Genomic DNA, 15,045 nt, shown 5'->3' on the forward strand with positions numbered 1-15,045 from the left:
GACCTGTTTGTTAGCTGTATGTTATGTTTGATATAAAAATAAGTACAATGGATAAAGAAGACCAAAAGGATATAAGAATTCCATTTAATACTTTCAGGCATGCTTTTGTGTAGAAGTTGATACCACTCACTTTGAGAACTATTTCTTTCAGTGGTATTAAAGTGACCCCTAAGTATTTTTTGAGTCTGGTTTACTTTCCAAAGTCTGCTTACCTGTTTATTTCTTTTGCGTAAAATGAACGTCAGGATCATTTTTGTCAAATGTATTTTTAGCACAAAACTCATAAAAAAAAAAAAAAAAAAAGTGCTTCTGGTAAAGAAAAGTGGAACGCAAAATAAAGTACATATACACGAGGATTTGAAACAATACAGAGTCACTGCCAGCTAATGGACGTGTGTATTTTAAGTGGAATAGTGTTCCTAGATTAAGGAGGATCCCAGTGGGAAAGTGCCTTTAGAGAAAAGGCAGCTAGATAAAATAAGATTTGAATTTTACTTCCCGTGAAAGTTTTGTAATGTGTATGCATTTAACTTTTTCAAGGTAACACTGATGTATTTCATGACTATGGAGAAGGCAGCCCCCAAATCCCACAGGAAAAAATACTGTCCTGGTGCTAAGGTGATTTGGTAAAGATTTGTAAAGGGAGAAGGAGGAGTGTAAAAGAATAATCTTCCAAGAGCAGGAAGGGATTCCATGTCAAAAGAAATGAGAGATTTTTCAGTTTGTTGCAATGGCTTTTGTCCTGGCTATAATACCTTTAGCAGCAAATGAGGGATCTCTTATCTTATAGTTTCTATGCACAGAACATAACTTGCCATTTCAAAGCCCTCCTGAATCCCTGTTCTTTCTTAGATATGGAAAGCTGTGCTTCAGTCCGAAACGACGCTCAAGAGATTCATGAATGTGGTATCATTTTGGTCTGTAGCCATGCTTCTTTAAAAGCTCACAGGTGAAGGCTCAAAGGGAACACTCTCAGTGAATGCAAGCTTCTCCTAGAAGCAAAATATTCTGAATTCTAATTGCTAGCATGAATGTCATTGATGTGAAAAGCTTTGTGGTTTTTTTTTTTTTTTTGAATGAGGGATATCTGGCCTCACTACTGAACTTTAGCATCTAATGTTTTGCTGGTTTGGGTGGTGGTGGCAACACTCTTACACTGGGATTGGGAATGTTTAAAATAAGATTTTATAAGTCTTTAAAAGCTTTGTTTGATACTTTGTGACTAGGAAACATTTTAGCTGAAATGGTTGATGGTGCTTTTGGAATGATGCACGATGACACCATTTTCAGATAAAAATGAAGTACTTGCTACTTCTTAGTTTTAGATTTAAAACAATGAGTTAGCTATGTTATGACAATGGAAACACTTTTAGCTATGTGTTTCAGTTTTTACACTTCATGAAAATGTTTATTTTTTTTATAAATTTGTCTTTCTTGACTGGTACAGATATACTTCAGATAGATTCCTTAAACTTATTGCTAGTGATGCAGAAGGAGAGCGTATTCAGCTAATTCTTATAAACAAGTCAAGTGGAGCGTCTGAATGCTCATAATTGTTTTAGAGTCACACACTTTGACAGTGATGAAAAGGACAGTAGCTAGATTTTAAAATCTAGATCAACTTATTAAAACCATGAAAAGCTTTTTCCCTACAATAGTTTTCAGAAGACGGTTAAAAGTAATCTTCCTAATTGCTACTAATGGAAGTAGGTAAAAGAAAGCTGGTGTATTCATCACTGAAGAGTCAGAAGGTAGGCTATATCAAAAATAATTTTTTTAATCAGCAAGGGTGAATTAGAAAAAGAGAAGATCTCTATACTGTCCTTTGAAATTGGTGATTATCAAAATCTGTGGGTTATGCTTAGTAGTACAACACAGAGTTGTCACTTAACTTGCAGAACTGAAGGAAGCCTTTGTATTATTGGAGGACTTCTTAATGTAATAATTTGAAATTCATTTGGGGAATAAGGCTTGAATAGCTTGATATTTGGATATAGAATATGATCACATTAACCCAGGACTGTCTTTCAAACTTTAAATAAAACTGCATTGAACAAAAATTGTCAAAAAAAAAAAAGCAAGACCTGTGTGATGACAACAGGGAGAACTCTGAGTTGGACCACATGGCTCAGAGGCAGTCCATTCTTTGTTACTGCTGCTGTTAGCCTACTTTCAGATGCCATTATTAAACTCTTCATGTGTTTATTATAAAAATAGTAATTAATGACAATACCTATCTGTAGCCAATAAATCTAGTTTTGTAAAACACTTGTGGAACTTTAACAAATTCACCATTCAGAATGTAAATAACTTAATCTACTTTTCAATAACCATCATCAGATGTTATTCCCAGCACTCTAGTTCAGTTATTTTTATGGGCTTCCTTCCATTTTCTGTCATCTTATGTTAGAGAGAATAGCTTGTCCATATGTCCTAAATAGTGTTTTATGTTTGTAGCTTTAGATGTCCACCTGCTTTCACTGAAATGAAATGCCTATTGCAGAGAGCTAAGACAACTTGGTAGATGCTTTTAGGATCAATGTCAATAAGCTTTCGAATTGCCAATAAACATTTATTGTGACCTCACGCCCAGTAGCATCACCAGATTCCTCAACCAATTGACATTGCCAAGATATTTTCTTGTTCGAGTGGTGATTTTTCCTAAAAGCTTCTAAATGTGAATCAACAAAATATAAGTGTATAAAACAGACAGAAATGTATGAATCTTCTATTTATTTCAGAACTAGTTTGTGAATTCCAGTGTGTACTTTACCTGAGTGTTAGGAAGCAGTATAATTAAAGATGGAAAATAATCCTAATGCTTAACTACAGTATTTTTTTTTAATGGGAAGAGATGGTGGGGGAAAACAAAAAAAGCATGAACATTATCCTATAACCCCTTGTTTATCTAAGGATCTCCATAGGGAGGCTTAATGTTTTGTATTTAGAGTGTGTTTTCATCTGTTTTTAATATCATTCACTAATTAACAGAACACTGGATCATTTTATTTCTCCAAACTAAATAGTCAAATAACTTGTTGAATAAATAGAGTCAAAAGTTTTGTTCGTGGTTTTCTTGTTTGTTTGTTTGTTTCTTGTAACAGATCAGGAACAATTAATCCTACAAAACTTGTTCATAATGTAAAAGAAGTTATGTAAAGAGTACTCTTGAATGAAAATGGTTGACATCATTTTCAAACTAAATTTAGCTGTCAATGTTTCTTTTTTTTTAACTAATATCTGATGGTTTATTTTAAGATTCAGCTCATACGCATAGCAGAAACAGCTCTTAATTTGCACTGGTAGAGTATTTCTGATTGTCACAATAGAAATTAAATGATCTAGAAAATCCTGTTTTCCTCTGACACTATTGCCTCTCTACAAAAGCTTCACTGGGCTGAAAATTTGCTCCTTTGTTATGTTTCTGCTTGTACGTACTTGCTTATGGGAAATGGTTTTAAGCTGAGGGAGGGGAGATTTAGGCTGGATGTCAGGGGGAAATTCTTTACTGAGAGTGGTGAGGTGCTGCAGACAGGTCATGGATGCCCCGTTCTTGGAGGTGTTCGAGGCCAGATTGGATGGGGCCCTGGGCAGCCTGGTCTAGTGTTGAATGGGGAGGTTGGTGGCCCTGCCTGTGGCAGAGGGGTTGGAGATTCATGGTGCTTGAGGTCCCTTCCAACCCTGTCCATTCTGTGATTCTGATTCTGTGATTGTAAAGATGAAATCCCTAGTATGAACACAGTACTGAGAGCATAGGCTAGTGCAGGACAATAAAAGCATATGAGTTGTAAATGCTTAAAGAAAAAAGGTAAAGGAATCAAAATGAAGTTTATACTCATGTCTGCTGCTTCCTGAAGATAGAAGTACTTCTTTAACAATAAATCAGGATTCTGATAGCCGTTTTGTCACCATCTCAGAATTTGACTTTAACACTTGGTGATTCTCTTAGCACATTCAGAAAGCTCCCCTTGGCAAAGTGAGTCACAGTGATTTCTGTGAACTAAAGTAGTTGCTTTTCTACAAAAGCATCTGAAGTGTGTCTCAAAAAAAATATGTATTTTGATCTCTGCAATAAAAATGTATTGGAGTATTCTATATTTCAAAGTCATTAAAGAATCCTGATTACAATATTTAAAAGCATGTCACTTTGCATAAACTATTTAAAAGAAAAATCTTGTTCTGAAGTAGCAAGTGAATGAATGCAATTACGTTGAACTTAATGGGGGATGTAATGGATTTAGCCTATTCCTTGTGCAACTTTGCTGAAATCTCCAAAACTACAAAATACTATGGATTTGTTTGAATGCTAAATATTTTTCTTTCAGGTAACAGATAACAGCCTTATTCAACAGCCCTTTACTGTTTTACCAGTTAAGACAAAATGGAACAACGCAAACTTTCATGTTCTCTTATTTGATCTGGAAAAACTTGTGGATATTCTGCTGTCATCTCAACTCTGTGGATTGAAGTCATCAAATTCATTCCACAACTATGATGCTCTAGAAAGAGCCAAAAGTACTACTGAGAAAAGAGCGCTAACATTAAAAAGAAATAAAACTGCTGGGTTCACATTGTCAGTGGATGGACAAGTAGGTACTGTTTGTGCAAACCAGGTCAATATAGATTCTAACACAATTAGGCCTTTGGAAGAAAGTGGTGGCATAAAAAGACAGAAAAAAATGAAGAGTTCAAGAAAGACTAAAATGCAGCCATCAGGAAACATTGATGTGAACATCACCACAGATACAGCTAAACTGCTTTTGTCATGTCTCTTACCCTGGGGTGTAGATAAAGAAATAGATAATCTTTTTGTTGGGCAATTAGATATCTTAAGGCTGCAGAGCCCGGTTGCTTTTGGACTTGTGTCAAATGAAAGCCACCTCTCATTGATGTTGCCGGGATGGAAATGTACTGATGGTGGTGTGCTAGAAGAACACACTTCAAGCAACTTGTTTTCAAAAAGAGTGCTTGATTTATCAAACAAGTACCTTGCCGCAACCGAAGGGCACACTGGTGAGAAAGATGGAGCAGTGAATAATGTTTACGGAACAAAGGGAGCTGAAATAATTTTTTTCTTATTAAGCAGAATACTTTTAATCAACAGAGTTTTTAACGTGCCTTCAGCATATACGAGTCAAATTGAAAGGTAAGAAAATCTTTTCTTCCTTAACAGCAAATTGCTTTCTTCTTCTAGAGCTTTGTTTTGTAGAATGCTCTTAAAATGAAAGGAGGTTGCAAGAAAGTTGAATATCTGTTTTTCTATTTAGCTGATGAGTAAACTTGTTTCATCTGAAGAAGAATTAGAGCTATCCAACTTCACATCCTGTCTTTCAGAGGGAATGCTTTTTCTCAGAGTTTAAAGAGAGTAATGAGGTCTCCTAAGACATATTTGGACGCATTAACACATTTGTGCTGTGTTGACTTTCACTTCCTGTAATATACTTACCCTGTCTTCATAGATAAACAAAATGTGAGCCAAAAGCAATCTGTCCTAGTTATCCTATCTGAAGTAACATTCTCGTGTTGTAAGAACGATCCCAAATAGCATTTGTTACTCAAAACAAATTTAATTGACTTAGTGCTTCTTTCAGCATTAAGGGGAAAAAAAATAGCATGCTCAACATTATTTGACACAGCCAAATAGAGCATACTAATCAGGCAATGGATATTGTCTGTCCACAGACTGTTGTCATTCAGAAAACCTATGTTGGTCTGTATTTAGTATTTTCGGGACAATTAACTTCAGTGTTGTTGATGCTATAGCCTAGAGGCAATAGGAAGAACAAAAAATATTGATCCTTGTGCTGCAAAGGACTGTGCATCTTCCACAAAGCTGTAGGCGTTCAAGATGCCTCAGGAGATATGCAAGATCCTACAAGACAAACATGGATTTCTCAGTTGCTCTTCTTGCTTATTACATTGCCTGCTGTTCCATACTCAATGCAAGTTGTTACACAAAATGATATTTCCAGGATTCCAGATTGGACTTCAATTTCTTTTTGTACAAACAAAATTTGTTTGCACTTTGTTGTACAATGCTCTGGCAGAGATGTATAAATATAGAAACATTTTAGATTTGAACATTTTGCCAGACATAAACTCTGTATTTGGAACATCTCTTCCATAAAATTATGAAAGCTGTATAGAAAAAAATGACCTCGTCTGAATAAGAGCTCTTGAGTTTCTCCCTATGCTTTGTTTTTTGTGTTTTTGTTTTTGTTTTTTTTTAAATTGTTATGTAATATTTATGTGTATTTTTAAGCTTTGAATTTTCCTTTTGCTCTCCTTAGCAGGAATAGCATGTGCTGTAAGTTTGGGTAGAAATAACATTCTTCTTTTTGTCCTGGATGTACTTGCACACTCATACGAAGTTTAGAGGCTTTTCCTTCTTTATTCTTTATCTCTCACGCATCTGGAAAATAACTGAGAAGAAGCTTTTTTTTTTTCCTAATATAGAAGGATAGCACTCTTTTTCAGGGAACTAGATCAGAACTAGACTACATGAGGTGAATCAACACAGACCTGAAAGGCTCTAGTCACCCGGCCTTTTCCTCTGTACTGCTGATGACGAAGTATTTTTCTCATCATGGCTCTTTCTTCATATTTTTTTCCTATATATTGCAAAAACTGTTACAAAATGTTTGATATGTGGTCCGTAAGTTTCCTTTCCCCCTTTTTTTGTCCCCTAATTCTAAGCATAGCATGAATAGGACTATTTATTTAACGTGATACTGAGATTCATCATTCATTTAACTTTTTCCTCTATGATTTCTCTGAGGGAATTATCACAGTTGATGTTAATTCATTCTTGAAATCTTCCTGTGTGATATATCCTTTTCATTGTTCACTTTGTATTCAAGATTGAAATGAGCTTTGTTTATGTTGAGTTGTGGTACAATAATGCACTTTGCCTATTTAAGAGTTTGAAAGAAGCTAAGAACATGTGACTTTCTACAATTTGCTTTCTAAAAGTACAAAGTAGCCACACTTGCTCGAGCAGTTGATTTAGTTAAAACTACTGCATGCTCAAGGGAAAAACTAAATACTGAATTTTAATTTGCTGCAGCATTTACTGAAGAAGTTAATAAGATGGTTTATACAGCTTGCAAGGGTCCTGATCTGCTAATTATTACTGCAGTAACACAACTCTTACTAGCTCAATTACTAATATGGAAGATAAAAAGCAATTTCATTTTCTTTAGTCAGGATTCTTCTGTCTTTTCAGTATTTTCATTTTCACAGCTATATAACCTTCCATCCTGTGAAAGTTTATTTTCTGTTGGCACATGAGTACAAATCCAAGAAATGTGAAGCTTTATAACATTTAAGTTCAGAGCAGGTTAAAAAAATGTGTACAGACTAGCCAGTGAGTAAATACTTAATATGTATGTAGCTGGTATTCAAATTCTTGCCCAATTTCATATTAATAGATAAGCACATTTATTTCTAGCAGTGTAGCTGAATGTCCTGGTATGTTACTACTACAATACTACCATGGCCTTGTGGTTTACGCTTTTAGGATTCTAACTTTCTTCTGCTAATGCTGTATCTCTGCATGTGGCAATGAAATACTCATTGGTCTATAGGGAGAATTATTTCATTGACAGACAACTGTGCCTAGATCCAGGGAATACAATAATAAAATTTAAATTTCTTTGGCATATCTGATTTTATTACTACAGGAGAGCAAAAGGATTTTCTTTTCTGTTAAATAAATACACTTTTAATCTGGAGAATCTAAACTGGAAAAATGCAGTTCATATATTATTGCGTATTCTTGGATGAAAATGATCTTATTTTGAGCAGAAATTCTGTCTTTGTCAGCATGTGTATATTTGTTTCTGCGTAAACCATGAATTTGACTGTTAAGCACCCTCAGTTAACATGGGCTGAAGAACTCTTGACGAGCTTTTGTAAGTTTTCAGGTAATGACTTCAATCAGTAAGTTTCAGGATGTAGTATATTGGTCTAATATTGTCTACCAGACTGCATGAATAAAATTGTTGGGATGTGAAAACAATGAACAGTGAATTACATGTTTTGAACATGCTATCAAACCAGTACTAAACTGTTTTAAAAACAAATAAAAATATAGTATCTTTCAACAGGATTTGAGCATTTCACAAAACAAACAGTTTGCAATCCAAAGAAGAAAAAAGTATGAAAAGCATGATTTTGGAAGAAGTTGGAGATGAGTCTATAAACTATTACTCATGAAGATGTTTTTGAATCTGCAATTTTTTGCAATTTGATCACAGTTGTGAAAATAAAGGAACTTGCATAAAAATATCATTATAAAAGTGGGATATAAAAAGGAAAAAGCTATCACAAGATCTTAGTTTTGATATCTGTGTCTATAACAGCGCTCAAGCTGACAGTTTTCAGAGTTTAGTAGCATGAAGTTTTTGTAACAGTACAACTTACTAGTTGATTTTTAAAGATGAAATATTTTTAAATGCTATAACTTCAGAGTCACTATAGAAAAGTATTTAGAACATTGTTTAAAATAGTGTAAGAGTTCAGAAAGGCTTTTCCCTTGCTTTCTTCTGTTTTCATTCTTTTTCTTCATTACATTCTTAAATTAGTCAGAGACAAGTACTGAAGGGTTTTCCTAAAGAGGTATTCATATACATGTTAGTCTCCTAAGTTCTAGCTCTGTATCAAAATCCCAAGTATTACAGCCATATTCTAAATGAAAATTTAGAACTCTGAAAGACCTATAAAATAAAGCTATCGCTTTTAGACTTTTATGCTATGTAATAGATAGATGACCCAAATACTGCATGAAAATTTTATCTTAATGCAATTCTTTACATCACGTTACAGTCATAATCAAAATATTTTGGGTTGTATGTACAGTTCCTGCATCTAGATGATGGTCTTGGGCTTATGGATATTTGACTGTTTCAATAGCAAGTTGAGGGTGAAAAATTCAAATTATTCTTGAAGAGAAATTATATCATACGTAAGTGAAATAGGTAGTAAGAACATTTAGATTAGATGTTAAGGGAAGTTTTTCACTGAGGGGGTGGTAAAGTGCTGTAACAAGTTGCCCAAAGAGCTTGTGGGTAGTCTGTGCCTAGAGATGTTCAAGGTGGGGTCGGATGGGGCCCTGGGCAATCCAATCTAGTACTTGATCTAGTGGCTGGCAAACCTGCCTGGGACTGGGGTTGAAACTTGATATTCCTGAGGTCCCTTCCAATCCAAGACATTCTGTGGTTCTATGAATATCCACCTTTAATCAAACATAAAATTTTTGTATGTTCAGATTTTATTCAAGTTTCATATTCTTTCAGCCTACAGCAACCAGAATCTGTACACAGCAAATGGCAAAATGTGGAAGCAGCCATATCTTCATTTCCCAGTTTCTATGGAGAGTTACCCCGCAGTAAGTATATGGAAGTATGGCAATACTAGCTTTTTATGGTGTTATGTTTTGCATATAATTCATCGCCTAAAATATATTGCTTATCTTCAATAATGAATATATATATACATTCTTTAGTTTTAATGATGTTCATAAAGAAATTGTATTAATCTGTTATTTTCTTTTGTGAGTATCATTTTTACATACAAAAGCATGTAGACTGATAAGCAATGCTGTATTCAAGGAAACATTTTGTGTGGCAAAACACATTAGCTGAATTTCTTAAGATATTTTCTAATTATCTGAAAAACTGAAATATAATGAAATGGTCATCTTTACCCTCCCCCATCTCCCTCAGCACTGTTACATGCCCACCCTGCAATATATACAACCCTTCAAGCAAACTGTTGCCTTAGTAATGTGAGGGTTATCTTGACTGTTCAATAATGCCCTTAGACTTTTGGCTTGAGGCAAAATAAAGTAATCTCTTCATGCTAATGTCCCATAGACAGTCATTCACTGATCTTGGCTTGCAGGCCACTGTAAATTTGTTCTTACAGCACGCAGTGAACCAAAGAATAGAAGCTGGAATGTAGATTTTTCACAATATGTTACCTAGCAGATAGTGTTCCTGTTATAGGTTAAGTCCTGTCTAAACTGCTAACATGAACTCTTTTAAGTAATGGCTTGACCTTCTGGTATGTAAATAAGCCTTGAAAACCCCATCTAAATCAGTTTTTATTGTATCTTTTCTTCTCTCTTAGACATGCTGTAATTATTATGTGATATAACTTGTGATGATAGCAAAAATACTTGCTAGAAAAAAGAAGTTAAGGGATGATAAAAAGTAAATGGATAAATTGCACAGAAGTAGAGATTACTAAAATATTAACGACAAAGTCACATTAGAACAGGATCCTTCAATGTATTTTTACATACATGGACATAAAGCTGAAGTCTGCTTGGATGAGAGCAGAAGATAATGTTGGATAGGATACTGTTTCCTGTACTCTTTTTCAGTCTCAGGGATGCTTGTTGAAAGATCACTTTGTTTACAATAGAGTTGCTTCAGGTTAGCTCTTCTATCAGCTAGTAAGAACCATCTCAGTGGATGGATGGTTGTGTTGTGTGTTTGGGTTGCTTGTGAATTTTGGTGTTGCTTTAACACTTAGAGTTGCCAAAAACAAATCAGTTTCCTGTTTTCAAGACATTATATTGTATTGGCATTCAGATATTAGTGTCTGGATTCAAAGGGTCGTACAACTAATTTGCTTGATTTATGCCTGGCAAGGAACCTCATAGCAAAGTCCTGAAATGTGTGACATTTCTCTATTGAAGTCTAAATGAGGAAGAAGTGGACTGAACACGTGATGTTTAAATGCTTGTAGTTTAAATTGTGCTTTACTTTAGAAAGCACCTGAAAAGTCAATGTATAATAATAGAAGCCATACACAAATATATGGAATATATTTCATAACTAGCAGCCCTCCAGTTTTGCTTGCAGTTATTTGACATCCTTCACCACAGACAAATATTGTTGCCCGTAAGCAGAAAAGCAAATTGGGCAGATTAACTGCACAAAATGTAATTCAGTGTATTTTTGCTTAGACTTTACTGTTTATTGGTAAAGAAACATACAAGTTGTTGTAGAATTTACCTAGCAAAAACCATAGTTACATGCTCCGAATCTGAATAGTATTAACAAAAGAGAAAGAACATAATGAAATGTGGTGGACAGATTCTTGGTCGTTCTATACAGAAGGACAAACAAAGTCATGCGTAGAAATTGGAAACTGCAGAAGTGTATGAAAATGATTTTCTGATCTTACAACTTAAAAGTATAGGTATTTTCTTTAAAACTGTAGGTTACATAATTTCATGGATCTTGAGGAAGAAAATCCTGTAATAAGCACTGGATGTAGAAAAGACTAAAACATGGTTATTTCTAGGTTCTTCATCAGCTTCTTCTCCAAGTTCAGAGGATCCACCACCTCATAATAGCATGAATAATAAAAAACTGTCAATGCTCTGCTTGTTTTTCTTTGTATAAGCAACTTTAAAACTGTGGAACAGCTAATTTTATGAGCATACCGCATTGCAGAATCTGTAGATATGCTTTTCATTGAATTAAGGTAAATTTGCTGCAAGCTGGAAGTGGGAGCAATATAAGTAGAATAGAATTATGCTTTTCCATCTAAGCCTGTTTTCTCTTTCTTATTGTCATACACTTACAAGGATCAAATGAGGAGAATTAAATTTTTACCTACTAATCTGGGTATTATAGCTTTGATTCTTCTAGATTTAGTTGATTTTTGACTAATTTAAAAAAAAAGATTTTCAGTTCTTTCATACTTAGCCTTGTCCTATGTGAAACATATCCTATAAACTTCAAATTTAATTTGTTTGAAGGATCTTGGTACAAGTCTACAAAATGAACACTGAAATGCTCAAAGATTTGCTAGTCACAAAGCATAAATTCCTGGGTTTGTATAAATTTGCACACTTGTATAGATCTCTTCTAAATTAACCATCAGATTGTACATAGTATAGTATGTTTAAAAGCCATGATGGGTTTGCTCTCTTTGCAAATAATTAGATCACTGTAAACAAAATGAACCAATATGATGTTGGATGAGAATAAATGTATGCATGCCTTATGCTTATGAGATTAAAATGTTTTCTGAGAAATTATTTTCGCTGAATTGTTATGTTGCTGAAGTGAAAAATTCAAAATGTTAAGTATCCTTCTTTTTGTCAACTGTGTATTCTGTCAGTTCATAAATCTCACATGTTTTTTAGATAAGAGTAGACGCCGTTCCTCTGATTTTGCAAATGCTGCACTGCTGAAACTCATTTGTTGTTGGAGTGACCAGTCTATAAAGGTAGGAAACAGTCTGTGCTAATTACAATAATGAAATCTTTAGGTAATATTGACCTTAGTATTTGGAATCTTTCATACGGTGCAATAGTTAGTAATGTATGGTAAAAATATCACATATCTCATGTTAGTAGTATCTTCAAAAATCAGTAAAAATTTCAGTATGGCATATGCTACTAATGAAACTATCTTGCCTTTCAGTACATATTTAAATATGGGAAAGCAGCTGTTCTTTAATCTGAATGAATAGTAATTATCAAGCAAAGCATGCTTAATGATATTTTATCTTGTGTTTTAGAGATGAGTTACCTGTTCTTCGATAGCTAGATGTAACTTATAAAGGCTATAATAAGGGCATCATCATACATTAATGTATTATGCAGGAAACAGAAAATGCATTCTTAAGGGGATATAAAATTAATCCCATATATAGCATTAGAACACTCCTCAGGAATGAGCTAAAAAACAATGTAAGTTATAGGTTTCCAAGTCAGTTGAAGTTGTGTCAATGAAAGCTCGTGTTAGTGAAAAATCCCATGTCTGTAGAGATAAATTGATTTTTCCTGAGAATTCACAGGAAACTATGAAGTAGTCTGAAGAGTGAAATGTAGAATTCATTTTTAATTTTGGAAATATGCATTTAAATAAATGCATGAGTCAATTAACGTTCAAATTTAGGAAACTGTAGACATGATACAGCATCCACAAGGGATTTTACTCTAGAAAAGGAAATAACTGTAAAAGGTCTATTTTATGATGCTACTTTTAAAATTGACTGCAATTCTTTGCTTGATTTCAATTGAATGAATATTTTCCAGGGCTGACACAAGGGATGGCACCATGGTGGTAGATCTCTGTTCTGTTAGAGAAAGATTTTAATGGTTTCTGTAAATATATCCAGTTGAATTCAACATTTTATCTTGAATTTATTGGTTATTTATCATATCTCCATTGTCTACATGTCTCGCATATTATTTCAGCATTCTTCCCTCACAAACTGCCCCCACTTCTCTTATAGTAATTTTTTTTCTTTCTGGAATCTTTTTTTAATGAAAAAAAGGAAAATAATAACTGAGTTTCTATGGCTGCAATTGTCACGTGAAATCCATTTAATCCCTTGCTGGCCTGACCAGCTGCTAAAATTCTTTATCAAGTAGAGTTATATAGTCATGCAACTAGCATTTGCAGCATAGCTGATTATGTAAGATCTATGTATTTATATCTCCCGATGAATTTAGTGCCTGATCAATTTATACAATGCTAATGGTCTTATCTGCCAAAGGAGATTAGTCTGCAGCAAGATATGATGTAGCTTATTCCAAATCTTATCTTTTTCTTCTGAAAAGATTTTATATTCAGTGAAATTGTGAAGTACTGCAAATACCATGCTATGAGCTCTACTCACATTTTCACATTATTCAGACAGTGGTTTGTAGCTGCAGCGATCTTTGCAAACCAGTTTTGTAGCACAGTTTTTTGTTTGCTTTAAGCAATTGTAAATATAATATTCGAAATCATTTGTGTTACCAACAGTAATGAGTATTCAGCTACCCATGGCTTACATAAAATGATTGTTTTATCGATAATTGGATGGCATTATTAACGCTCTCTTTATACACCAACAATTCCATTGACAACGTATAAATCCTGAACAGCCTGATTAAGCAGTCATGTACATCCAGCCCAAGTTACCCTGCTTTAAAAAAAGTTTTCTTTTTTTGTTTTCTTTTTTTTTTTGTGGAGGGTACTGATTCTGAGACATGACTCAAAGGACTTGCCATTTATTGATTCTTCATCTTCTTACTGTACTGTAACAGCTTCTGTGCAAGCAAGGAAACGGAAAGAACCTGCTGCAAATGATTGATCATGGCTTGACTGACTAACTGACTTATTGAAACTGAAGGGCCAAGGGAGGGTCTTTGTCTTAAACTTTAAAAATGCATGTATTTTTAAAATATTTTTCCAACGATTTTCCCCAACTGATTTTAACGCGCTTTCCTGTTCTTCAAGTGAAATATAGCATTTTGTTGCTACACTCCAACCTTACCCTGGAATTTTGCTGGCCTTTTTAGAAGTGTGCATGCGCGCGCACACACACACACACACACACACCCACACACACACAATGACTTGCCCTGAAATACATAATAATGAGGTAGCGGTGATTGTACTTGTGCCCTTAGTTGTCCTTTTTCTATATTTAAAATAATCTGCTACTCTATGTTATCTTATTTGGTTATATTTTATTTTTATATTCTACATTATTATTATATTATTGGTGCTTTATGAAACCTTTTTATGTCAAAGAATGCACATTAAAACAAAATTTCTAAGAAATATTTAGTAAATGGTCAAACTGCAGCACACGAGTAGTTCTTTGATGTTGCTGGATCTAACAGAGATAAGGATATTTTTTTTCCACCAGGCACTTTCTTTTAAAATAATTCCTTTGCTATTCCTAGGCTCCTTTAAATGATAGATGTTTAAACGTCTCCTGTCTTTGCTTCTATAAACAAGGATTCAATTCATGACAGCATGCAAGCAGTCTATCATACTTGTATGGCACACATCAGTCTATGGGTCCTCAGCAGTTTGCCTCTGTGTTATGTATGATGCTATCAGGGCACTGTGGTGTAGCACACCCATATGGAAATGTCTGCTTAATCACATCAACTACTAATACCTTCATCAGCAATAGGAGTCCTGCATCTGTTCCTACTAGTTCAGATATACCTAGTCATGAGACAGTTCTAATTTTAAAACTGTCCTCTTATATATAAACCCAAGTAATAAGATCTTG

The 15,045-nt window shown here is 34.3% G+C and overlaps 1 protein-coding gene across 1 annotated transcript in view; it reads left to right on the forward strand.

The window, feature by feature from the left end:
• Window positions 1-15,045, forward strand: part of WDR72 (WD repeat domain 72) — a 96,717-nt gene that overhangs the window by 39,282 nt on the left and 42,390 nt on the right. Inside the window, exons 15-17 of the mRNA XM_042876035.1 lie at window positions 4,326-5,146; window positions 9,297-9,388; window positions 12,167-12,249. Coding sequence (XP_042731969.1) covers window positions 4,326-5,146; window positions 9,297-9,388; window positions 12,167-12,249 — 996 coding nt within the window. The remainder of the gene's footprint in view (window positions 1-4,325; window positions 5,147-9,296; window positions 9,389-12,166; window positions 12,250-15,045) is intronic.

The sequence above is a fragment of the Lagopus leucura genome, unplaced genomic scaffold, assembly GCF_019238085.1.
Source record: "Lagopus leucura isolate 7727_CA_CO unplaced genomic scaffold, USGS_WTPT01 Super-Scaffold_100015, whole genome shotgun sequence".
NCBI classification, from domain to species: Eukaryota; Metazoa; Chordata; class Aves; order Galliformes; family Phasianidae; genus Lagopus; species Lagopus leucura.